General features: G+C 38.1%; 2 protein-coding genes across 3 annotated transcripts in view; one reads left to right on the top strand and one right to left on the bottom strand.

Annotated features, from left to right (window-relative positions):
• Positions 1–1,548: 1,548 nt before the first annotated feature.
• LOC106871204 (phosphatidylinositol-3,5-bisphosphate 3-phosphatase MTMR14) lies at positions 1,549–21,245 on the bottom strand. Its single transcript, XM_014917551.3, has 18 exons — positions 20,750–21,245; positions 15,744–15,800; positions 15,096–15,214; positions 14,543–14,651; positions 13,628–13,700; positions 13,157–13,220; positions 12,846–12,962; positions 12,339–12,412; positions 11,572–11,642; positions 10,444–10,518; positions 9,811–9,874; positions 9,456–9,618; positions 9,062–9,098; positions 8,108–8,172; positions 7,073–7,272; positions 5,619–5,733; positions 4,576–4,905; positions 1,549–3,787 (listed from the first exon to the last, which is right to left on the bottom strand). The coding sequence occupies exons 1-18, from the start codon at positions 20,852–20,854 to the stop codon at positions 3,619–3,621; spliced, it is 2,007 nt and encodes a 668-aa protein (XP_014773037.1). The 5' UTR covers positions 20,855–21,245; the 3' UTR covers positions 1,549–3,618.
• Positions 21,246–21,377: 132 nt separating this feature from the next.
• Positions 21,378–26,913, top strand: part of LOC106871205 (mitochondrial tRNA-specific 2-thiouridylase 1) — a 6,490-nt gene continuing 954 nt past the window's right edge. Inside the window, exons 1-8 of one of the 2 annotated variants that reach the window (XM_014917552.3) lie at positions 21,378–21,531; positions 22,171–22,268; positions 23,418–23,583; positions 23,945–24,132; positions 24,515–24,687; positions 24,789–24,842; positions 25,424–25,490; positions 26,532–26,632. In XM_014917552.3, the coding sequence (XP_014773038.1) occupies positions 22,184–22,268; positions 23,418–23,583; positions 23,945–24,132; positions 24,515–24,687; positions 24,789–24,842; positions 25,424–25,490; positions 26,532–26,632 (834 nt within the window). In that variant the 5' untranslated portion in view covers positions 21,378–21,531; positions 22,171–22,183. Of the gene's footprint in view, positions 21,532–21,564; positions 22,269–23,417; positions 23,584–23,944; positions 24,133–24,514; positions 24,688–24,788; positions 24,843–25,423; positions 25,491–26,531; positions 26,633–26,913 lie in introns of those variants that run through there. The other variant, XM_089340562.1, reaches the window with a different exon arrangement.

Raw genomic sequence — 26,913 nt, 5'->3', positions numbered from 1 at the left:
TCCAAAGTGGCAAACAGTAGTTAAATATATAAACAGCTGTAGGCAAGATTCAAGTTTGTCCCTTAGACTGCGTGGCACCTTGGGCACGTGTCTTCTACTATAGCCTTGGGCTGACCAAAGCCGTGTGAGTGGATTTGGAAGACAGAAACTGAAAGAAGCCTGTTGTATATGTGTGTGTGTGTGTGTGTGTGTGTGTGTATTTGTCCCTCCACCATCACTTGGCAACCGGTGTTGGTGTATTTACGTCCCCATAATTTATCGGTTTGGCGAAAGAGACCAATAGAATAAGTACTAGGCTTACAAAGAATAAGTTTGGGGGGGGGGGTCTGACTAAAGGCAGTGCTCCAGCATGGCTACAGTCAAATGACTGAAACATGTGAAAGAGTAAAAGAAAAATGCGAAAACAATAAAGTATGTTTTTTTTTCCTTCTATGTTTTACTCTCCAACCATTCTGCCATATCTGGCACCACAACACACAATAATTACGACCTTGAACATAGTAGTAGTAGTAGTAGTAGTAGTAGTAGTAGTCATTGATTAAAATCCTTCATGGCCACAGTAGTAGCAGCAGTAGTAGTGGTGGTGGTGGTGGTTTGTGTTGCTAGTTGTGGTAGTGGTTGTGTTTGTAGTAATGCTGGTGACGGGAGTGGTGGTGGTGCTGCTGCTGCTGGTGTTGATGGTACTGGTGGTGGTGGTGGTAAGAAGATCATCACAATGCCTAGAACTACAGTCATCTAATTCTGACACAGGATTTTGAAAGAACGATTTCTTACAAAGCCAGAAAGCCAGAAGGTTAACAATACCAACATTGTTAACGTTCCCATTACAATGACCACACATACACACCATTGTCTACAGCCTGAGAACATCTCCTCACATCCTTTATGTGTTCTCCTGCAGTCATTCACTTGTTTCAGCTAATAGGAAGTCTATACAACCTTGACTATTACAGCAAAAACAGTTTAACTGGCAACGAGGCAACCCACTAGAAATAGCAGCCAGATTTTCCTCAAATCACACTGTACTGTATTAAAAGAGGGCGTGTCTCAAAACTGAGATAGAATGGTAACATGTGGGATGTTTTTGATCATAGATCTGCTCAGGCTGAGGCTATAGTAGAAAACACTCGCCTAAGGTGTCACACTGTAGGATAGATCCTGGAACCATGTGGTTGGGAAGCAAGCTTCTTACCACACAGCCACACCTGCACCTATATATAATGTGTGTGTGTGTATGTGTGCATGTTTGTTCCCTACCACTGCTTGTCAACCAGTGTTGGTTTGTTTACATCCCCATTACTTAGCAGTGCAGCAAAAGAGAACGAGAGAATAAGTATAAGACATTAAAAAAAAAAAATAAGTAATACGGCCAATTCATTTGACTAAAACCCTTCAGTGCGGTGCCCCAGCATGGCCACAGTCCAATGACTGAAACAAGTAAAAGATGAAAAAAATAAAACTGTAAATATTGGAGTGGATGACAGGGACATTTTTTATTCCTCCCACTCGACTCACCCACAAACCAATTTCAAAAATAAACAGACATTATTTAACAGTTTCATAATAATAATTTCTTTTTCTTTTTTTTTATTTCAATTTTATTTTATTCAAGGCATTATTTAATACAATGTTTATGGATGACATAAAAATGGTTCCTTGGTTCCATGGTCCCAGACTCCATCGATATAACATTTTTGTTTCTTTGTTTTTCTTCTGCCTCCTCCTCCTCTTTCATTACTATCATTATTATTATTATTATTATTATTATTACAGGGCGTGGGGGCGAGGAGACAAACCAAGGCAAACAATAAATATAGGGGAGAGAGAAAGAGAAGGGAACACAATGGAGAAAAAGATGGTTGATTATGCAGAGGGGGGGACAAGCAGTGGTGTAGCATGGGTAGGGCCACAGGGGTGATTGTTCTTCTGGGCACAAACCCAGTTATAGTAATAATAAATAAAAGATAGTGTACCCTCCCTGCAATAGTAGCCTTGTTCCCCCCAAAAGGTGGTGGCAGCCCAAGTTATAGCAGTGGGCAGAAGGAAGGGGGGGGGGTCTTGGAAAGGTTGAGTAAAACCTTGAGTTTGTTTGGGTAAGGGAAAATATTGTAAATAAATAAATGAGCAAACAAGGGCAGTTTATTAAGGGTGGGAGATGATGGGAGCAGGATGTGAGAGGGCTGAATGAATGGATGGACAGATAGAATGAGATGGACACAATAAGGCAAGGGGGTGATGGAATGGATACAACAGGACAAGGGGTGATGGGATGGAGATAATAGGACAAGGGATGATGGGACGGACACAATAGGACAATGGGTGGTGGGATGGTTACAAAGGACAAATGGGGTGATGAGATGAACACAATAGGACAAGGAGTGATGGAATGGAATGAGAGGGGGCACAGTGGGAATAGGGATGAAAAGATGAGGTGGAATGAATGTAGTTGGACAAGGGGGGAGATGGAATGGAATGAAAGGATACAATAGGGTTAAGGGACGATGAGATGAAATGAATGCAATAGAATGGAGGAGGGTGATGGAATGGAATGAAAAGGGACAATGGAATTAAGGAATGTTAGGATGGAATAGAATGAATGTAGTGGGACAATGGGGTGATTATAGAGAGAGTGATGTGTCAAGGCAGAATTTACTTGAAGCAATGAGGGCCAAAGATGAAGGCATTTGATGGTGACCCCACTATATTCTGGATATGGATGGTGGTAAGAAAGGGCCATAATAGTATGAGGATAACCACAATGTAAGGGTGGGGCAGGGCAGGTTTAGGACTGTAGTAACAACAACAGCAACGTCTACATGTTCAAAAGTCAGAGATTTGCTTGTCATCATTGTTGAAAGACAAAAATTTATGCCAACCCATGCCAGCATGAAAAACGTATATTGGACCTTTAGCATTCAAATTATTCTGTCAAATGTAATTCATATCGTTTTGAGTTAAAACAGCACAATTTTGAGACTTCAATAATGTGATTGTATGATTTTTAGAATAACATTGCAGGGTAGGTGTGAGAGGTCATATCTGGCCAGTTTGAACATAAAACAGTAAGAATATTTGGGCCCAATATGGCTGGTTTAAACGCCAAATGGTTAAATGATGATGAGGGTGGAGGAGGAGAAGGAAAGAAAGAAAGGCTAAGTTGCCTGTGATGGGATATGAACTCAGAACTGAGATGGAGGCAGTAACTAAATCTAGAAAGGAATAAAGTCCAGGAGTCTACCACTTCTACCATTCCACTGTCTTAATTACAAAAACGATTTCTATGATATGTAGAGGAAGATGTGGTTGACTATGTTTGATACCCGGGTATTTGACTGTTGTTATTTATTTACTGCATCCACCCCTAACAGCTTAATGTTGCTGCTGTTGTTGTTGTTGTTGATGATGCAAAGAAATGTAAATTAATGGGTAGTTGGGTGGGTGGGTGGATAGTTATTTACAGAGCGATGTAGATGCAGGCCTAGGTGGGTGGAGGGGAGTGAGAGAGTTGTAGGGGGTGTGTGAGGTACCGTAATTCTTATGCTTGTCCCTGCTCCTCGTCTTCACCCCCCACCAACCATCCCAGCCCCACCGGACACTCCTGCTGCTGCCGCCGCCGCATCACATGTCGTCAGATTTTACAGAACCCCACCTGAAGCCCTCGGTGAGTGAATCTAACATGGAGGAGGGGTTGGCCGCACTGGAAGACTCTGCGATGCTGTAGGCATGGAAGAACATATTTCGGACACAGGCCAACCGGCTGGACCGAGAGGGGACGTTCTCTTCAGATCTGAAATCAAACCAAAGAGAAAATAAATAAATTAATTAATTAATTAATTGATTAATAAAAAGGAATACAGAGATCATCATTATCATCTGTATCCAGTCTTTGTATGTGGTGGTGATGGTGGTGGTGGTGGTGGTGGTGGTGGTGATGGTGGTGGTGGTGGTGATGGTGGTGGTGGTGATGGTGGTGGTGGTGGTGCTGATGGTGGTGGTGGTGGTGAAGGTGGTGGTGGTGATGGTGGTGGTGATGGTGGTGGTGGTGGTGGTGGCGATGATGATGGTGGTGGTGCTGATGGTGGTGGTGATGGTGGTGAAGGTGGTGGTGGTGCTGGTGAAGGTGGTGGTGGTGCTGGTGATGATGATGGTGGTGGTGATGGTGGTGGTGCTGGTGAAGGTGGTGGTGGTGCTGGTGGTGATGGTGGTGGTGGTGATGGTGGTGGTGCTGGTGAAGGTGGTGGTGGTGCTGGTGATGATGATGGTGGTGGTGATGGTGGTGGTGCTGGTGAAGGTGGTGGTGATGGTGGTGGTGGTGGTGATGGTGATGGTGATGGTGGTGGTGGTGATGGTGGTGGTGGTGGTGGTGGTGGTGATGGTGATGGTGGTGGTGGTGGTGCTGGTGAAGGTGGTGGTGGTGACGGTGATGATGATGGTGGTGGTGATGGTGGTGGTGGTGCTGGTGAAGGCGGTGGTGGTGATGGTGATGATGATGGTGCTGATGTTGATGGTGGTGATGGCGGTGATGATGATGATGATGATGATGATGATAGCAACGACGTGTCACGGTGCACTTACAGAGAATGCGTTAGAGTTGCAGGAGATGATATATGCGCTGAATGTGCAGGTGAAGAAAACCATCCAGGTGTGTAATGTTTCACGGAGCCCAGGTGATTGGGAGAAGAGGCGGGTGGAGCAGTTTTCTCGTTTGCGATGTCGATGTTCCTGGCGGCACTCATTGATGAACCGGAATCTCCTGAACCCAAAGAACTGAGACCACACTGAGCGAGCTTTCGCTGTAGTTGTTGGCAATGTAGTTTTTCAGCTGTCAAAGAGGTACTCGTGGCAGTAGCAGTGTTATCGGTAGTATTAGGCACCTTATGATGAATGTACGCGGCACTCTGGGTACTAATGAAAAGAAAGCAGACACCTCAGTCTATGAGAATATATTTAGAAACATTATTTACATTATTTACATTTGACGGATATTTGTCCTCATCTTGTTTGTTGTTAACACAATGTTTCGGCTGATATACCCTCCAGCCTTCATCAGGTGTCTTGGGGATATTTCAAACCTCGGTTCTCATTCCTAAGGTATTTTTCACTGTTATTATTATTATTATTATTATTAGTGTTCAGGTCACTGTTTGGAATCGAACTCGGAATCTTGGGATTCCTAGCCCGCGTTCTTAACAGCAACATTTATATTTTACCCTCCAGCCTTTATCAGGTGTCTTGGGGAAATTTCAAACCTGGATTCTCATTCCTAAGGTATTTTTCAATGTTGTTGTTATTATTATTATTATTATTATTATTCAGGTCACTACCTGGAATCGAACTTGGAATCTTGGGGTTAGTAGCCCGCGCTCTTAACCACTATGCCATATGCTCACGGGCAAAATACCTTAGGAATGAGAACCCAGGTTCGAAATTTCCCCCAAGACACCTGATGAAACATAAATGGGGATAGTTATACCAAATTGGTTTTTAATCCTAGGTCCCTGCTTACTAAACCAGGCCCATACTGGAGCTAAGCAACACTCCATAAGACTGTTTGATGTGTATTCTAGAGGGTGTGTCACTGTTGACAGAGGATTATGTCAAGAATAAACGCTACTTACTCCTCTGAAAGGAAGATCTGAGCTCCAGATGGACTTGTAGACATGGAAGATGAAGAATATGAACCAGGGAGCAAATTGGAATCTGTTACTGTCACTTCGCCATTCTCTTTATTACCTGATGGTAGACAACATTTAGATTTATTCAAAATGGTTAATCAAATAGTTTGTTTAAAATGCATTATTATTTCAATCCTATTCTCTCTCTCCCTCCCTCTCTCCACCTTTTCCTTTCTGGGTTTCTTGTCCTGGGTTGGTTGGAGCTACAAAGTTTGAAATGACTATAACAAAGATATTTGTGGAACTGACAGTCACAGTCATGTGGTTAAGAGATTTGATTCACAACCAATCTCACTGTGTCACAACTTTGACAAATATGTTCTGTTGCCGTAGAGATGGAGAGTCAATCAGAGCCTTGAAATTTGGTAGACTGGAACAGTGGAGAAGCCCGTCAATTAAAGATATATATATATATATTTATAATTGACATCATAAGACTTTATAAACTTTAGGGAATATGAAATAATTCTTTTTGGGAACAGGATCTCAAAGCACATATAAAGTTATAAATAATCTTTTCTACTATAGGCACAGAGCCTGAAAGTTTGAGGGAAGGGGCTAGTTGTTGACATCGACCCCAGTACATAACTGGTACTTATTTTATCAAACCAGAAAAGATGAAAGGCAAAGTCAACCTCAATGGAATTTGAACTCAGAACATGAAGACGAAATGCCAACTAAGCATTTTGTCCAGCATGCTAATGATTCTGCCAGATAAAGTTAAAAATAATAGCACACATATATACATATATATTTGTGGGTATATTGAATAAAAATATCTTGTAGAATTTGGTTCCGTTCTGGTTATGACCCTTCACTTCCCTGTTGACTTTGCCTAAAATAAATCCCTTCCTCATCTTTCAGCTTCCCTTTGCAACATAAGCCATCAAAATATATACCGTTGAAGTCTTCTTATCATGTCAAACTATTTCCAACATCTTCCAGTTCAATCTTTATCTTTTTCGTTTCTACCTCCAGTTCTTGTTTGCATGTGGTTCTTTGTCTTCCCCTTTCAGTCTCCTATTTGGAAGGTCTTTGACCAGAGGACATTATCGTTCTGAGATTGAGGGGCTGTCCTTACTTGGGTCAGGTGGCTTTGATTTGCTCTCTATTGTTGTCTTCAAGCCACAAGAATACTAACCCCACATCAGAAGACCAAGTCTGTACTAAGCGGCATTTTCACTGGGTCACATCCACAACAAGCATTCCTTGTATCCCATGGAGAGAGACCTACATGTATACAGGGAAACGAAGTTCAGGGGTTGATATAACTAACTAAAATCTTTAAATGCAAGGCTCCAGCATCACCCCAGTCCAATTATCAAAGCTAGTAAAAGAATATAAAATATATTTCCTAATCATAATTCCACAAGGTAGTGGAGGTGAGATGGCATTACCTGCACTATTTTCATTCTTGTTTTCCTGTGGAAATTCAGATATTTCTACAACCAATTCCTTCTCTAGTTCTTTCTCCGGTTCCTTCTCTGCATTCCCTTCGTTATTATGAAACACCGAATCCAAAAAGTCAGCCTTCATATCTTCAGGAAATGCTTGAGACGATGGCCTCGATGTATTGTTACTTTTCCGTTTACTTCCACTGAAATTGGAAGAGAAAAAAAAACATTTGCGGTGTTAATCTCTAAAGCAGCGTTTCTCAACCGGGGTTCCGCGAGAAAGACTGAGATAAGCTAATGGTAATTTCATGATCGTAATATTACTATACAGGCACAACATATTCTTGGTTATTGTAATCTTGTAATATAAACATCATCCTAGCTAACCTATTATGTTATCAAAAAGATATCACAACCAGATATATATATGATATTTACCAAGTGAACTATGATGAAAAGAATATGAGAAAGATATGGTATATGATTCTTTTTATGTAGGGGTTCCTTGAGACATGTAATTTATTTTAAGGGTTACATAAGGGTAAAAAGGTTGAGAAACACTGCTCTAAAGTTATGATACATCCTGGAGATTTAGACCATCTGGCAGTATATTATTTAGGGAAGGAAGAGAGGAAGGGGTTCAGGCATGTAAATATGTTCTTTTTATCCATGCTGGTCCAGGTTGGATGGTTTGACAAGAACTAATGTACCAGAGGGTTCCACCAGGTTCTATGTCTGCTTCAGCATGGTTTGTACAAGTGAATGCCCTTCCTAATGCCAACCACTTAATAGAGTATACTGGATGCTTTATACATGGCACCAGCATCAGTGAGGTCAGCAAATAACCACAAAATAAGACCCTTATACTGATTGAGGTATAGACTAGAGGAATAAGGAACTGTGATAGAGGAAGAGGAACAGGTATCTTACTGAAGAGGAGAATAACAATGCCCCAGCATGGGCACGACCAGTTGTACTAAACCAGTAAAAGAGAGTACAAGAGATATTTGTCTGACTGAAGCAGAAAATGTTACTTACCCAGAATAAACAGAGAAATCATCAGAAGTTATAAATTTCAAAAAATGGAAGCAAAATCGAAAAATCTGAAATTTAAAAATCAAAATATAGGCTTCAACAAGTTATGAATTCAATTCAAATTGTTGATTAACTTCAGTTTTCGTTAAACAATAAAAAACACTTGACTTGGAGCTACATGTATAAGAAGGGCACTTAGCAACAATATATATATATATATATATATATATATATATATATATATATATATACATATATATATATATATATATATATATATATAAAGGTTAGTAGAGTTAGAGGTTGGAATAACTGTCTGAGGGATAAAAATGCCCGTTTTACTACCGGTATTATTACCGATGTTAACCCTGGGTATACATATGCAAGCATATTATGCTTATTGGGTACAGGCAATAATAAAGATAAACAAGAGTTTATCAGGAATAAAATTTAAATTAAGTAGAAAATGCAGAAATATTCATCAACAACTAACATCAGTTATTACTTTTTAATTCAAAGTGTGTGTGTGTGTGTGTGTATATATATATATATATATATATATATATATATATATATATATAACATACAAATTATATTTAAAATTATTAAAATATAATTTTAATCTTCGGATTTTTAATATGCTGGACCACTGGTTTTAATTGATTAATATCAATTTCTACCCTCATTAATACATTTTATATATATATATATATATATATATATATATATATACACATACACACACCAAACTGGATTTCTAGATTCACATCTGCTATATTCCAGGCAATAAAATCCAAAGCCGCCATTTAACTAAATGAAGAAGCTGATGCAAGTGAAAGGTGTCAACTGGAGGTAAGCAGTGCCAATACTTCAAGAAACCATTTAGTATAACAATACATCGAATCATACGTGTTCAACAAATATTCAATAAAAGAATTAAAATTGGTAATTCCATACCTCTTCTCCTTTATCGATCCTGTCAGGTAAACAGTGCCTACAACGAAAGACAAAGAGGATATATACGTTAATATAATAATAATAATAATAATAATAATAATAATAATCCTTTCTACTAAAGGTACAATGCCTGAAATTGTGGGGAGGAGAAAATTGTTGAGAAAAAGGGGGAAATAATTCCGTCAAAAAGGGAGACAATTTCAATAGACTGAGCCATAATTTCTGGAGTGAATTTGTCTGAAGGACAGTCTGGTCTTTGTCTGTAAGCAAGGGACAACTTTGAACATGATTATGACCCCCAACAGAACTAGAGTAGTTTGGTAAATCCTAGTCCCTACATTACACTGATTTGAGGGCTGAATTGTGACAAAAAAAAAAAAAAAACATTACTCACCCAAACAGATACCAGTCATATGCTATGGTGAGGTAGAGAATCTCTTCTGGCTTAAGGGACTGATGTATGGCACCATCAGCCCACAATGAAAGACGAAGTAAGGAAATATAGAGAGGGGTTCGATCCCATCCAGAGATACAATGGACCAAGATTCCTGAAGACCCTACAAAAGATAAAGAAAGTAAAATAAGGAGGGGGAGGAGGAGGTGGATTAGATGTAAAGGATTAAGAAATGAGACCCAGTGGAGAGAGGCTGTGAGGTTATTATAGAAAAACAGGGATAGAGAAAGAGGGGGAGTAAGAGTGAAGGAGATGAAGGAGGAAAAGAATGGGAAGTAAAAATAGTTTTACAAACCTTCTCTTATAAGTGATATGAGCAGTTTAAAATAGTTCTTGGTCAACAAAAGTAGATCCCAGTCCTGTAAGGAGAAAATCAAGTTGTTCTCTTAAATAATTTCTACATATATATATATATATATATATATATATATATAAAAGGCCAAATGACACATCCATTTTTTTTCTTTCTTTTTAGTTGTTATTTTTTATTGTTTAATGCTTTCTTTTTGTTCTGCTCTAGAAATGAAGAATGCAGAGAAGAAAGACTGAATGAAAACAATAGAATGGGATGAAAGAACAAGATTTTTGAAGAACAAGATTTATTCAAGAGTTAGACCTGTTTGACAAGGGATTTGACCTGATATTGTGTGTGGAAATTAAAACATTGATATTGTAGTAAAGTCAGGATATTATGGAACCAGATTTAAATACTTTCAAACAGAGTGCAGACATTGCTAAAGTCACACAAGGACAGATCCACCACCCAAAATGTTAGCATTGCACTCACTATCCAAAATAATAAGCTTACCTCAGGTGGCAGGCTATCACCTGAGGTAGACTTACAGTCCAAGACATAAGATTTTTTATAACTCAAGACAGGCCAGTCCCCTTCCCTAAGAAATGTAAAATCCAGACAAGTGTGACATACCTTATAGAACTCCCAGTGAACATCAGTTAAAGAATAGAGTTCGTTTGGAATATCTAAAGCAGCGTCAATGGAGGGCTAAAGTTAGAAACAAAATCGGGGAAAGGTAAAATAAATGCATGAAAACAGGATTAGAGTTACATAGTGAGGAGACAACAATTAGACCAACATTGTACTATATATATACACATATATACTTTGAATCATAGGATTATTTCTCAATACAAACATCAAACTAAGATGTTAGATATTAGTATAATAACCTATCCTGCCAGCACTAAGTGACTGATAGATTATATTGTGGTGATGGTGTATAATACGGTTATAACAGCAGAAACAATTTAATATAAGATATTGTTTAAGAAGATGGACGTAGAGGAAGATATTCTGTAGTGTAATTTGTAACATGGTCACTAGAAAACGTCTGTTTCTTTTCCATGCTTGCATGGCTTAGACAAATATATCAAGGAGGCATTGTTTTCCCTTACTTGAAAAATTGTGTGTGTATATATATATATATATATATATATATATATATATATATATATATATATATAAGTCAGTAAATAGTGGGGTTGTGTTAACCGCACGTGGAGAAATAATAGGAAAATGAAAAAAAAGGCAGAATGCTAAACTGGAAGCATATTTTAATAAAGATTTCTAACCGGTTATAACTCCAACTAAAAACATTTGTCTCCCCTTACACACACTTCATGTTTTGACACCACATTTCCTGCTTAACACAAGCTTTTAACCCATTTTTTAAACCTAACAAAACTCTCAACTCTCATGCATCCTTATTTTTCCTACCAGTATATACATGAACTACTATTGAACTTCAAAAGCTCAAAGACAATATAATGTATTGGTATATTTATTTTTTTATATATTATATTTTTTTATATATTATTTTCTTCATTTTGTACTTCTTTGTAAAAGACATTTTCATTCTCCTTCTTGATAATTTGTTTTCGCAATGAAAACCGTTTAGAAATCTTTATTAAAATATGCTTCCAGTTTAGCATTCTGCCTTTTTTTTCATTTTCCTATTATTTCTCCACGTGCGGTTAACACAACCCCACTATTTACTGACTTATATATATATACACACGCACACAGAGCTTTACTTACTTGGTTCCAGTCATATTTCACTTCCTGTCCACAATAAGCGTGTTCCTTCCATTCCTTAAAAAATTCACAGCCTGAAATTATCAAAGAATTTTTTCGTCATGAAATAGAATGGCTTCAGTGATCTTGAAGTGACTAGACTACCGACCATGCTACTACAACATTTATTATGGTGCCACTGAGCAAGGCAAAGCATAAGGTAGTGTGGTGATGGTGGTGGGGTGGGGTGGGGTGGAGGTGTTAGTGGCAGTAGTAGTGGTGGCAACAGTGGTAGTGGTGATGATGATAGTGGTGGTGGCAGTGGTAAGATTTAAACTTTTGACCATTTGGTGAGCAGCCAACCATTTTGGTCCACAAGAAGAACAATTGTAAGAAGAACAATAACAACAACAACAACTACAGCTATTGCTGCTGCTGCTGCAACACAAACCAATAAGAGAGGGCTCTTAGTAGTCGTTTGAGCTAAGCTGCTAGAAATAGCAGCTGAATCTCTCTCAAATCATACCCTGTTAGGAATAATTGAGGAATGTGATCCTGTTATCACACTATGTCTTAAGAATAATAGAGACAGCATGGTCAGGGTTGGAACTTTTCTGATCATAGGTGTCTACTCCATCAGGATTGGCCTGGGGTTAAACAACAATTAACAACACAAATAGCAGTCACAGCAAACAAATCCAACAACAGAAACAGTGACATCAACATCATCAAGAAGATGATGATGATGATGATGATGAAAAAGAAAAAGAAGAAGAAGCAGCTTTACTTACCAGGATAAGGAAGAGACAAAAGACAGAAATCAGAATAGCGACTTTCCTTGTCAACTTTCTCGGAAGAGGCCACCCTGAAAGGTAAAAACCAGAAAGAAATAAAGCGATTGTAGGAGAATTGATGTTTGATTAATAAATGGAGGATCGTCCTATTTAGGGGTAGGAAGAATTGGTGCAGTCAGGCCTTTAAATCTTTTGATACCAACCCACCTGAGACTGTCCAGGTGTGTTTTTTAAGTGAGCTAAATTAAAATCCTCCATAGGAATTTCATGTTAATTTATGCTTTGGGGGAGGAGGTAAGTCAATTACGTAGGAACCCCCCCCCCCTCGCCCAGTTGCTTCTACAAGGCCCAGAGGTACAAAACCATGCACAAGGCCCAGATATTGCACATACAAATCTGCACATGCTACAAATCTCTCAGGAGGTGGAGGAGGGGGGAAGAAGAAGAAGAAGAAGCAGGTGGTGGTGGTGGTGTCAATGTGAAGTAGTAGGGTGTGTGCCTTACCGCATGTAGTATTTCACTTTCTTCTTCTCCACCATTAGATCACAGATATAATTTATTTTGAGATATTTCAGCAGCTTGATGTCATGTCCTCGGATTTTGTCATGGCTGGGCCACTCACTGTGTTGAGAAAGAAACATATCAAGATGGATAAATAGGCGACAGTGGTGGAGGGGAAACTCACTACAGACAGAACAGCAAACTCCTTAGAGCAACAGATGTACTGCGTCCTCTCACTTCCTACCTGTTCTGCCTTTACTAGGTATTTGAGAAAGGTGAAGTGAGATGGGGAAAGAAATAACAGCAAAACTCACCTCTGTCCATCTTTGCCTTGTTCCAAATTTGATATGTTAGAAGCTGTGGCTGAAGAATCTGAACCTAGAAAGTGGAAATAGACAAAAAAAAAAAAAAACTGTGAGGAACAGAAGGAGAATTATCATCATCACTTGCATAGAAAGTGACCCGATCGGAGATCATGTGCTGAAACAAAAACAATTGCAGCATGGAAGGTATTTATAAGCCATTTAAAAACACACAAAAACCGTTAGATTCACTTCAACATTTAAATCTTTGGAACTGCGACCTGTTCACTGCATCTCGTGCAGCAGCACCAAGTTTTGTCAGTGAACAGGTCGCAGTTTCAAAGTGACAAAAATATTTTGACACAAATTGAATTTAAATGTTGAAGTGAATCTAATGGCTTTTTGTGTGTTCTTTAATGGCTTATAAACACCATGCTGCAATTGTTTTTGTTTTGTTCCAAAGAAATCAGTGAAAATACTTACTCAAGAAGAAGTCGATTCCGACTCTTCCAAACATTTCCATCCCAGTGGATAGGGTACCGGATCGACAGATTTGCTAAAACCATAGAGAGAAAGAGTGAGAGTAGAATTGAAGGGTGTTATAATTTACACAGCTGTCGTTAACACAAATGACACAATAAAGTAGTCATGGTAACCATTGTTATCCTAATAGTAGTAGTGGGAGGGGGATGCTGGCATCTTTTGTTGTAGCTTCAGGTTGACTGAAACGATGCAGTGAGTTTGGGTAGGTGAAAACTGCATGGAAGCCTGACAAATGGAGTCGTAGTTTCTCACTCTCTCTCACATACACAGTGGCACAGTCACATTCACTTTCTCTCTTACACACATACAGTCACACAATCCTTCCCTCTCCCTCTAAAACACACATACAGTCACACAATCCTTCCCTCTCCCTCTAAAACACACATACAGTCACACAATCCTTCCCTCTCCCTCTAAAACACACACACACACACACACACAAAGAAAACTAAAAGCCTCTTCAATGCAGAAAAAAACAATATAAGAAATAATCTAAATTAAAACACAAAAAAATAAAGAAAAATATATGTAAAATACAATAAAATAAATATTTTTAATGCTAATTAGTGTGTAGATAGATGGCAAGACAAGAGGGGGTAATGAGAGAGAGAAAGAGAGAGAGAGAGAGTGGCTAGGGAGTGTTTAAAGAGAGAGAGGAATGATGGAGAGAGAGAGGGATGATGGAGAGAGAGAGGGGTAGTTAGAGAGAGAGAAAGTGATGATGGTTAGAGAGAATGGGATCATAGTTAGAGAGAGAGGGGTTAATTAGAGAGAGGAGGTAGAGGTAGATTGGTAAGAGTGTGAAAGGAGAAAGGAGGAGAAAGAAGATGAAAAAAGGAAAGAAAGGAAACGTACTTTGCCTTCAAAAAGAATGACTGGCACCACAAAGCGACCTCGACATCTGGCTGATCGTGCCGCCCAAAAGAACTGTTTCAGCTTCCCGATATCCAATAAGTTCTCATATCTGCAACAACAACAACAACAATTATAATTTCTAAAGTTATAGAGACAAGACCCAGAAATGCCAAAGCCTATTCGAGGAAACTTCTACATCTGTTTGTAAACCCTGAATGCATTTCAAGCTATTTGGGTGCCATCAGCATCTGTGTACTACAAGAGAGAAAACCCTGAAACAACTTCAGAAATATCTGCTTCCTGAAAGTAAATCAAATGAAGGTTAGCAACAGGAGGGGTAAATCAAATGAAGGTTAGCAACAGGAGGGGCACCCAGCCCTAGAAAATCTACCTCAAATATACTTTGCCCACTTCATGCAAGCATGTAAAAGCGGACATTAAAAAAGCAATCGTGATGACACGCATGCACTTAGTGCTTCTTATTTGCTTCTACATTCCATGAATCTGTACGTTTAGAAAGAGATGTTGTTGTTGAGAGTGATGCAAAACTTACACATCTGAGTCTTGGCCATTGGACAATTCTTTATTGCTGACCATCTGCTTCTCATATTCCAACACGAACACCTTGTAAGGGTAATGGCAACACAACTCTCCATTCAAGTTGGGGATCACCTGAAAAAAAAAAGGATCATAAAGTTGGAGAAAAAGCAGACTTGTTGAGTGAAGTAAAATTAAAATCACAATCAGAATCTCAATCAAATTGAAATCAAAATGGAAATTGTAGTCGTGGCCGATACCAGTGCCGCCCGACTGGCTCCCCATGCCAGTGGTACGTAAAAAGCACCATCCAAACGTGGTCAATGCTAGCCTCCAGCCCCGCTCCGACTGGCTCCTGTGCCGGTGGCACGTAAAAAGCACCCACTACACTCCTAGATCTCTACTTATACTTCGACAAGACAGTTGACACATGCAATGTTTGCATCATATTTTTGCAGGAAACAAACAAAAAAATATTTCTAATCCCCATAATCAGAATTAAATGAAATGTCTAGCAAGAACAAACAGAATTGTATTGCTAGAAATGAGGCAAAAGAAAATCCAAGGCCTGAAATTTGATGAACTGTCAGAGCTTGGATTAATTATTGTTTAATGACTCCCAATTAATTAGTGAGAAATAGGTTGACAGTTTTGGAAAACTTACAGTATAGGCATAATCTTTATTAAACAGTCTTTCACAGTCGTCCGTGTAGAGGAGACCCTGAAATATGAGATTGAGAGAATGGTAAAACTTTACAAAAACATTCAACGAGACAGATCTTGGAATTTACACACTTGAGAGTTTTAGGTTTATTTGGTAACACAATGAAGAGAGTGGAACTGGTGATGTGTTATACAGAACAAGCACATAACACACACATATACACATGCGCACACATACACACATTTATATAAAGTGAAAAAAAATGTAAAAAATCCCTTTCGGCTATGGTTGACCATGGGATTGCCCCTAGAAAGTCCCTCTCCAAGGCACAAGTCTAAGTAAGGTTATTTGTGGACGACCAGCAGTCACCCATACGTACCTGACTCCCCTCTACATGTCACCGATGCCATCCAAGGGAAAGGCCGTTACGGCTTGGCACCAGTGACATTGGAACTCATTTCTACAGATGAGTAGCCCAGTCTGGGAATCAAACTCACAACCTCACAATTGTAAGCCTGATGTTCTAACCACTGAGCCATGTGCCTTCATATATACATATATATAATGATGTATAACATTTATAATATATACACTAATGCAGAACAGCACCAGCTGCAGTATCTTGTTTCAGAGAAGCTTGTGAGACTTCTGTGTGTGTCATTTCAAATCAAAGCCAGCATCGAAAATGGTCATAAAATGAGAACACATTTACATGTAGACATCTACATCCATGTATATACAGACATATGATATGTCTCCAATGTATATACCACACACATTTAGTCACACCCATTTCTGTATACATTGTTGGCGTCAAATGAATTTCTATACTTTAGAAAGAATATGAAATGATTCTTTTTTGGTTGGAATTGGATCTCAAAGCACATAAGTGCTGTAAATAATCCTTTCTACTATAGGCACAAGGCCTGAAATTTGAGAGAGGGGGGATAGTCGATTACATTGACCCCTGTACTCAACTGGTACTTATTTTATCGACCTTATTGTTGTTATAGTGGTCAGAGAGAAGGCATGGCAGTGTCAGGGGTGTAACAGATTTGGTGAGTTGCAATGATTGAGTTTTGTCTCTTGAAATTCTTCGCTCAAATCATACAGGACTTCACTTTACTTTTTGTTTTGTCAGGGTTTTATAAAAATATTTGCAACTCAATTCAATTGACCAAATTCTTCCCTAACAAAACTGTTGAACTTTGCCAAAGTCAGAAGCCATTATTATTGTCATTTTTATTGACAGATAGATTCGATGATTTATAGTGCTAGGGTTTTGATCCTTTTTTTTTTACATAGGAGCAGGCTTGTGTGGTAAGAAGTTTCTCAAACACCAAGGCACCACAGAGTGGGATTGAACCCAAAACCATATGGTCGGGAAGCAAATGTCTTATCACTCAGCCATGCCTGCATCCCCACCACCACCACCACCACCACACACACACACACACACAGCCATCCCTGTACCCACAGAGGTAGATAATTATCTATCATCCCTTAACAGTAATGAACCAAGATTAATTCAGTCTAAAAAAAATTTCCTTTAGTCACATGACTGAAATAAAGAATTCGGTAGCAGAATAATGAATGAAAAGAGAAATAAGGAGTGCTTCTCACACAACAGAAATTTATTTTTAAATCTTTATATTTTGTGCACAAAAACCTATCTTCAGAAGAATACTGTCAAAGAAATGAAGATGGGCCTTTGTGTCCAAAATATAAAGGATTTTATATGGGGAGGGGGATAGTCGATTACATCAACCCCAGTTTTCAACTGATACTTTATTTATCGACCCTGAAAAGATGACATGCAAAGTCGACCTCAGCGGAATTTGAACTCAGAACGTAGCGGTAGATGAAATACCGCTAAGCATTTCGCCCGGTGTGCTAACGATTCTGCCAGCTCGCCGCCTTAGTAATGATAATAATGATGATGATGATGATGATGATAGATAATAAATACATTAGTTAAATGTTAAGATTTTCATGTAAAACAGCATTGGATGACATCAGTTGTGTGGTTGATCAGCAGATGCAGGGTTCACTACTTGTCAAGAAGACCCTTTTTTTTTTGTTTGTTTTTTGTTGTTGTTTGGTTTAGTTAACAAAAGAAGCGTGGCTCTCCCTTTATCTTCTGCAGAACACCCCAAATTGATGGGGGGAAAAAGGAAACTCCAAGACTGTCTTATCAAGAGCAAAGAGCTTTCCTAAACGCTTACAACAGACTGGACCCTACTAAGGGCAACCAAGGAGCAGGTAGTGATGACGTTAAGATAGTTAGCAGATTAATTCTACCATCCGAAAGCAGGCAGTCTATCCAATGATCTTCCAATTCACAAGGCCATAATTGAGGCTGGAATGTGGCGTCTCATAAAAGACACAGCCATGTTTTTGTGGTGTGACGTCTCAAGCTGGTTACTCACAATTTCTCAGATAAAAACACATGAACGACCAAGAGAATTATTGACCTGTCCTATTATTCATTGATAGATCTAAACTATCAACAGACTGAATACTGTTCTAGATTTTCAGCAAAATATATCTGCTGTTCCCTCATCACTTCCTCCTTTTTCTTTGTCTTTCTCTTTTATCTCACATCATCATCCATCTCAGGTTATGCTAATCAAGCAAGCATAATTGGCATAAAATGAGCCTAAATGGTTTCTTCAAAAATCCATTTACATTTAAGATAGATATTTTCCTCCCCAATTTTTGCGGACACTAACCACTTCACCATAAAATATAGGAGTGGTTGATTGAAACAGAGGAAGCACACACACACATACAAAGACAATCATACAAGAGTGTTGATTGAAAGCAATTCGTTTTCTATCCTGTTTTATCAGTGTGTGTTATTTACAGCTTATGAAGAACTATTTAGAACAAGGAGGTTGTTAGGATAGCAGTGACAACACCATCCTATCATTCATTCAGAAAATACATTGGGTCATCCCATAAATAATGCGGTTTTTTCAATTGCTTGAACTAAAAGTTGGAGGGGGGTGCAGGATAAACTACCTGCATTAACTTGCTATAAAAGCAGGTAGTAATTTTACCTTGTACATATTCTTAGTGCAAGTTTTGAAGAGTGCAGTTCGATTTTAACAGTTATTTTTTCAAAACTATAATGGAAGTGTGAAAGGAACATATTCAGCATATTTTGCTTTATGAGTTCATTAAAGGCAACAACGCAACAGAAAGTGTGAAGAACATTAATGCAGTATATGAGGATCGGACATTAAGCGTAAGCCAGTGTCAACGGTGGTTCCAGAAATTCCAAGCTGGAAACTACAGTCTAGAAAACGAGTCTCGTCCTGGAAGATCTGTAGAGCTTATTGAGGACATCCTGCAAACCCTGGTGCAAAGAAGCTTGGATTGGGTCATTCAACCATTCACTTGCACATGACAGCCACAGTTGTCAGAAATCTTTACAAGGATCAATACAGGAATTTTTAATGGTTGGACATTAGAGAATCACCATGAAATGCAAGACAAACAACAACAACAACAACTTGGCTGTCGACACCAGGAAGTTGCACTGTTATACATATAAACACATACACATATATATATATACAGATACACATGCAATTAAATACACATGCAGATCAGCTGAGATGACACAAAACACTCAAAACAAACAATGATTATTGTAATAAGTAATTAATTATAATGATGATAATTAAAGGCATTAATGATACACCATATCAGTAATGAGATAGATAATGGCATACTTCCACTTAGTGATTCTGATAAGAAAGAAGCATGGAAGAGTTACTAGGCAAGACTATAAAATGTGAAGAATGAATGGGGTAAAGGGCAGTCTCCGTCGTGTGAACCCAATAGAGGGACCAGCTATTCTAGTGGACAGCGGAATGGTAGATAAGGCAGTTATCCAGGTGCACGCATGGCTGTGTGGTAAAAAGTTTGTTTACCAAGCACATGGTTCCAGGTTCTTTGTCTCTGAGCTTGTACCCAACCGCTTGGTAACCGGTGCTGGTTTGTTCACGTCCTCTTAAATTAGTGGTTCGGCGAAAAAGACAGAGAGAAAAAGTATCTGGCTTTAAAAAATAAATACTGGGGTCGATTTGTTCGACTAAATCCTTCAGAGCAGTGCACCAGCATAGCCACAGTCCAATGAAAAGAAAGAGTAAAAGATTCTAAAACACGCTAAGATACGAATCTACTTTTTAAAAAGAACCATATTTCTTTGTTTTCAAATGCCTTTCTTTATATTGCACATCAACACCATATATACATATAACACGAGTCAATGGGGGGAGGAGCTACTCGTTTTGGGGAAAAAAAACATTGGACAATAAAATTCTAGCTTTACAAAAAGACGTGATGGTCATAGCTGGTATGGTTTTGGTCGTAGATTTACTCAATCAACACCATCACATTAACAACAGGTTTTTAACATAAACAAAACTACTCCATCTATTTTCTTTGATAACATCTTTCTCTTATACCAAATTCACACACACACACATATATATATACACACAAATAAACACGTCTAAACAGATAGACAGACACGCACGCACACATTAATATATATATATATATATATATATATAAATAAACACATGTACAATATCTATATTTGTTATATTGGGTGTGGACACTATTATAGAAAATACACAAAACAGAATAGTGACTGTCAAGTGAATCGACCCAGCGTATGTATTTATAGATGGGTTTTATATACATACACAATAGATATCAATTATGTATGTATGTATGTATGAATAGATAGATAGATAGATAGATAGATAGATAGATAGATAGATAGATGGGGCGCATATAACAAATATTATAAGTGGAAGAGTAAAAATATGTAAGACTTTTCTCAAGTTTAGAATGTGACGTTGTTTTTGTTTTCTACATTCAAACGGCGGAGCTTTGCATCTTCGAAACCATCTCTTTCCTCCTCCGAGGAAATATCTGAATCGTTGAAAAGAGAATAGAACATGCATATTTATATACATAGTCTTTACCTTAGCATCATCTTTGCTGTTAGCTCGGTGTGAAGTATGAATGAAATGTTGCAGTAACTTAACTAAATCTTCCTCCACAATTTCTCGGTTCTTTAAACCACTCATGGCTGGAGGCTTTCACAAACTCTGCTTTCTCTCTCCTTTTTCTTTCCCACCTTATCGTTGTCTGTCGGCTTGTTTTTTTTTTAGTTAATATGAAATATTATACTGTCCATTTAGTCGACATGACATAATTGCAACAATTCCAAAACTGTTTTGGGTGGGTGTGTATATATATATAAATCTATAAACACCACTTTATACGTGCAACACACAAATAAATGGTAAAAGCTATTTATTTTTTGCACGGCTATCGCTGATCCATTTTCGTTTAGCTTAATAATGCATTTATGTGACTATATAAATACACATATATATATGTGGTTAGTAGGCATGTATGTATATATACACCAGTTAAATGTTGATGTCTAATCATCGACAACAAGAAAGACAGAGCAAGGATAGTAATGAAAGGAGAAGGAGTAACCAATCGTTGCGTTCGTTTCAACAAAGTTCGGAATGCTTGGCATGGCTTCAGCCAATAGCAGACGACATCTGTTAAATTGCTATTGTTGTTCAGCCCCAGGTCATTTCTGATCCAGTAGACCTGGTCGGTTCCCCTGTTTTATTCTCATTACGTATTAAATAATAAATTGGAATATTTATAAAACTTGGAATTTCCACGAATTTTCATTAGTTGGGTAATGTGATGTATTAGATAAAATGCCTTGCAATGTTTTATGGTAAGCCTTCACGTTCTGAGTTCAAATCCAGCTGATTTCGACTTTGGCTCTTTTTGTGTGTGTGTGGTTGATAAAATAAGTACCGGTTAATTATTGATGTTAATTAAATAAATCAAGCCATCCCAGAAAGTTTCTCTTCTTGTGCTTATATTTAAGCAGATTAATTTTCATCACCGGTTAAGTTCCCGGTTAAAATTTATTCCGCACCTTTATTTCTGTCCTTATGTTTTCGGCAAGAAATCGTTAATTTTTTTTTTCCTTCTAATTCAAGGGGAGGCTTTATTTCACTCTTGAATAATTTACAATAATGATATATTTAAAATCCTAATGTAGTAACAAGATTTTAAATAAGTTCGTTGAGGCTGCGAAAATATTAAAAACCTGAGGCAGAAGTTTTTGATATTGCTTCGTGGGTGTCAAAGTAAAAAGTACCCTCAATCAACGACAATAATAATTATAATAATAATTTAATAATTTAAGATCTGAAGCCTAATTCAGGTTATTTAATGCTTCCTGTCGCCTTTACGAAGATAAAACACTTGCAATATTATTACACAATCGTTCACGTTTAGATCCAAATAATACGGCGATGTACCCTTAACTCTCTCGTTTCTCATTCTCTCTGTTAATTCTTGTTAGAATTATCTCAGACATGATCAATGGATGGAAAACTGTGGTGTGTGGAATATCCGGAGGAGTTGATAGTGCTGTCGCAGCTATTTTACTTCGTAAAACAGGTAAAGAAAGAAGATTTTTTTTTTAATTGTCCTTGAACGTAAAGGTAAACTTCCAGTGGAACCAGTCTTCGCTGTTTTATTTATTGTATTTCACATTTAAACATAATTAATAAATATATCAAATCGACTCAACAGTTGACTAGTGACTTCTTATTTTGTCGACCTCGGAAAGATGACATTGAAAATTAGCCACGGCAGGGTTTGAACTCACAACTTGAATTGTCGTAATTAAACACAACGGACCTTTTAAACAACGTCCTGACAAATCAATGGATATAGGATCTATCGTAACTTCCTATTTCATTGCATCTTTAATAATAAAAAAAAATCAGGTGAAGCATCGTTACACTATACCCTGGGCCTTGTTCAATTTGAGGCAGTGAGCTTAATTATCCCCCCCCCCCCTTTTTTGTTTACTTCTTTTCATGATTGCGGGTTAGAGATATTTTGGTCCAGATGGACTATATGTAATCTGAACCTTTCCCCACTTACTTTTTTTTTTTCACGGAATCCCACGTTTTAGGCTATGGAGATTCCGATTCTGAAAAAAAATTTTCAAAAATCTCAATTTCAAAATTTCGATTCCTCCCCCCCCCCCCCCCGGTTTTTATATAGATCCACAGGGTAAACCTAACCCTAACCCTAACCCTGACCGTAACCCTAACCCCTAACCCTAACACTAGTTTTGTGAGATTTGGCTGTTATTTTTAGCATGTAAATAGCCTGCTTGGGGGGGGGGGGGGAATTGAAATTTTTCAAACAATTTTTTTTCAGAATCGGAATCTCCATAGCCTAAAACGTGGGATTCCGTAAAAAAAAAATTAATAAATAAGGGTGGGGGAGGTTCAGATTACATATAGTCCGTCTCCGCCGATATTTTTACTTTATTGTAATTAAAGACCCTTGGGAAACGCATGAAGGTCACTTAATTAGTTTCCTTTTTGTATAAAATCTCACCGTTTCAGCCACAGTAACAAATCGGTTGTTTTAAAGAGAGGCACGTGTTCAATGTCGTAAGCCGGTTCTTGCAGAAATAAAAACGTAAAGTCGCATATAGTGGAATAACGGATCTTTTATAATCTCTCTCGACTTTGTTTTTTTTTATCTAACAGAATTTGTTTCTCAATTTCTTTTCTATTTGACATCCAGGTTACAATGTGTTGGGTCTGTACATGCGAAACTGGGACATAGCCGATGAGAATGGTTTTTGTGCAGCGGAAACAGACTTCGAAGATGCTCAGTACACATGTGATAAACTGAAGATACCTCTACATCAAGTGAATTTTGTCAAAGAATATTGGAATAATGTCTTCAGGTGAAAAAAAATATTTTACTGTTTCTTGATTTAGGAGAGAGTTTGAGGGTAACTGTATAGCTAGACCCTGGAGAAGTGGTAAAGCCATGTGGCCAAGTGGTTAGGGTACGATCGGGAGGTCGTGAGTTCGATTCCTGGTGACATGTTGTGTCCTTGAGCAAGACACTTTATTTCACATTGCTCCAGTCCCCTCAGCTGGCAGAAATGAGTTGTGCCTGTAATTCAAAGGGACCAACCTTGTCGCATTTTGTGTCATGGTGAATCTCTCTGAGGACAATGTTAGGTTAGCATTCTTTCACAAACTGCAAATCTTTAAGTTCTGAAATATTCTTCAACAAATGAAATATTTTTCTTTCTTCAGTACTTTCCTACAGGATTATCAGCGAGGATTAACGCCCAACCCAGACATTCTTTGCAACAAATATATCAAGTTTGATGCCTTCTTGCAGCATGCTCTTGGTAAACTTGGCGCCGATGCCATAGCAACTGGTCACTATGCACGTGTTGGTCGGGGCCCTGGAAATCTCAGAAGATCTCAACCTGATCCCCGTAAGATTTTTATATTTTCTTGTAAATCTCTTTGTGGGTGGGGATTTTGTTTATAAATCTATATTGTGTAGAATTATCTTGGTTAGGTGTTTAAAATGATGGACAGTTCCAGCCTCAAACGACTCTGGATTCAGCATTGGTTTGCAGAGGTCTGTGATGAAAATGTTAGCATCTTCTACTACCACCACTACTAGTAGTGCAATTTTCTGCATCTTATATATACTTATAAGTCCTGGTGTTTTTGTTCTGTATTTGTCTGAATATTTTTTTATCATACCTAATATGCCTACTATGATAGGAATTGTTTCTGTTTTCAGATTCCACATTCGAGTTACCTCTATTTATTATTATTAATATCTTTTTTTAATTATTTTTTTTTAAGGAGTGAAATTATTAAGTTCTGTTGATTCTGTGAAAGACCAAACATTTTTCTTGTCACAAATATCTCAGGAATCCTTGCAGAAATCTCTCTTTCCTATTGGTAATCTGCCAAAGAAGGAGGTCAGAGAGATAGCATGTTCTCATGGCTTGGAAAAAATAGCAAGGAAGAAAGAGGTAATCCTTTGCCACTTCATTTGTTTACAAAACATACACACACACATACATATATGTCATCATCATATATTACGTTTAACCATATTTTCCTCTTATTCCAGAGTATGGGAATCTGTTTCATTGGTTCCAGAAATTTCTCATCTTTCATTAAAGAGGTAAGTTAACACCACCAAAATTTGGTGAGTTCTTCCTTAGAAATAGTCAGTTCCTTCTGCTTGAATAGAAATTTCCAATTGAAAAACAAAACTCTAAAACACTTTTGCTTTTTTCTTTTTAAATCATTATTTCCATTCTACCAATATACTTAAAACAGCCTTTGGAAAAGGCATGAACATCACAACGCTTCAGATTTGTAGAGTTGTTGTACTCCAAACACCTGAAATGTCTTTGTTTATTCCTTTTAAGTTCAGCATCATCATCATCAGTATCTTTTGGTTAACTAAGTCAACAAGCTACAGAATGTACGTTCTGAGTTCAAATTCCGCCGAGGTTGACTTTGCCTTTCATTCTTCCAAGGTTGATAAAATAAGTACCAGTTGAACACTTGGGTCAATGGAATCGACTTAACCCCTTCTCCAAAAGTGGGAATCAATATCTTTTAAGTTAACTGAGGCGGCAAGCTAGCAGAATGGTTAGCTCACTGGACAAAATGCCATATTGTCACCTTTGTCTAAATGTTAATAGTATCAGTAAATAATTCTCTCTCTGTCTAATATTGTATTTCTTCCATTTCCAGTATGTTGTGCCTTGCCCAGGTAATTTTGTTGATGTAGAGACTGGCAAAATAGTTGGACAGCACCAAGGTAAGTCTTTCACTCTGAGACCCTAACTCAATTCTGGGCAAACTGTGGCCCATGGCAATTTCTAAATAGCATGCAACCGAAAAGACCTTGTATTTTTTTTTTTTTTTTTTTTTAGTAGTGTGGCCCACCTGAAGATGATCCATGTCTCACGTGGCTCACTTCTTGAAAAGGGTTCCCCATCCCTACCTTATTCATCCTTAAGACAGCCGTCTGCTAAAAATAGCAGCTATTTACTTTGAATCACAACTTATATCATATTGACAATAAAAAAAAGGGACTTATTAGGTAATACAGTCCTAGGTACACAAAGCATGAGACGACATGATGGTCGTAAGTGGAATGTTTCTGATCATCATGGGTCTGCTTAATTAGAGATGATGTTGGACTAAGCAATTAATGACATGTGTTTGAATATCCTCCTTGGACACCACACAGTAGGGGGCAGTTATATAGGATTATTCTTAGATGACTGAGAATAACCCCAGTACAAGACTGGATTGGGATTATCAACTCCCAGTGCGCAACTAGTATTTAACAACCCCAAAAGGATGAAAGATGTCAACCTCGGCAGTATTTGAACTCAGACTGTAGAGGGAGACTAAGTATTTTGCTCGGCCTGCTAACAATTCTGCCAGCTCACCAATAATAATCCTTTCTACTAAAGGCACCAGGCATGGAATTTTGGAGGAGAGGACTAGTCGATTAGATTGACCCCAGTACGCAACTGGTACTTAATTTATTGACCCTGAAAGGATGAAAGGCAAAGTCGACTTTGGTGGAATTTGAACTCAGAACGTAGCGGCAAAGGAAATACCGCTAGGCATTTCACCCAGCGTGCTAACGATTCTGCCAACTTAATAATAATAATTTTCATTTTCCTCATAAATAATATAAAGCATATTTAGAGTGGGAGTTTAAATTCCACCAAGGTCAACATTGCCTTTCATCTTTTTCAGGGTTGGTTGAATAAGCACTGGGATCGATAAAAATGCCCACCCACCCCTGCCACACATTTATGTTGTTCGTTAATGTACTTTGTAGGTATTCACTTCTGGACCTTGGGACAACGTACCAATCTTGGCGGCCATTCTTTGGCCTATTTTGTTGCAGAAATTAACCCCAACAATCAAGAAATAATTGTGGTGAGTAAAACTGTTTGCATATCATTATTATTAAGGTGGCAAACTCGTTAGCATGCCGGGCTAAATGCTTAGTGGTATTTCACTTCTTGCTACACTGAGTTCAAATTCTCCATTTTTCCGTGCTGGCATGGATCGGACAGAATCTGTCAAGGCAGTCACAAACTCATACCTGTTTTCCATGCAAGGTTATTATTTCCCCAAAGCCAGAAAATGCTTTTCACAGAAGACTGGAAAACAAAGGACACCATTGGCATGATGGTGACACTTGTTTACAATTATCA

The sequence above is a fragment of the Octopus bimaculoides genome, chromosome 23 (assembly GCF_046866305.1).
Source record: "Octopus bimaculoides isolate indiv1 chromosome 23, ASM4686630v1, whole genome shotgun sequence".
In the NCBI taxonomy this organism is placed as follows: Eukaryota; Metazoa; Mollusca; class Cephalopoda; order Octopoda; family Octopodidae; genus Octopus; species Octopus bimaculoides.
Note: the sequence above shows the minus strand (reverse complement) of the source record. Positions and strands in the feature narration are given on the sequence as shown.

Excerpts from the sequence above, each read along its gene's own strand:
- LOC106871204 (XM_014917551.3), bottom strand. The coding sequence starts at position 20,854 with ATGAGTGGTTTAAAGAACCGAGAAATTGTGGAGGAAGATTTAGTTAAG. Across the intron at positions 9,875-10,443 it reads TTCACTGGGAGTTCTATAAG|GACTGGGATCTACTTTTGTT; the intron begins GTATGTCACACT and ends TTCTCCTTACAG. Across the intron at positions 4,906-5,618 it reads CAGATCTTCCTTTCAGAGGA|TACCCAGAGTGCCGCGTACA; the intron begins GTAAGTAGCGTT and ends TCTTTTCATTAG.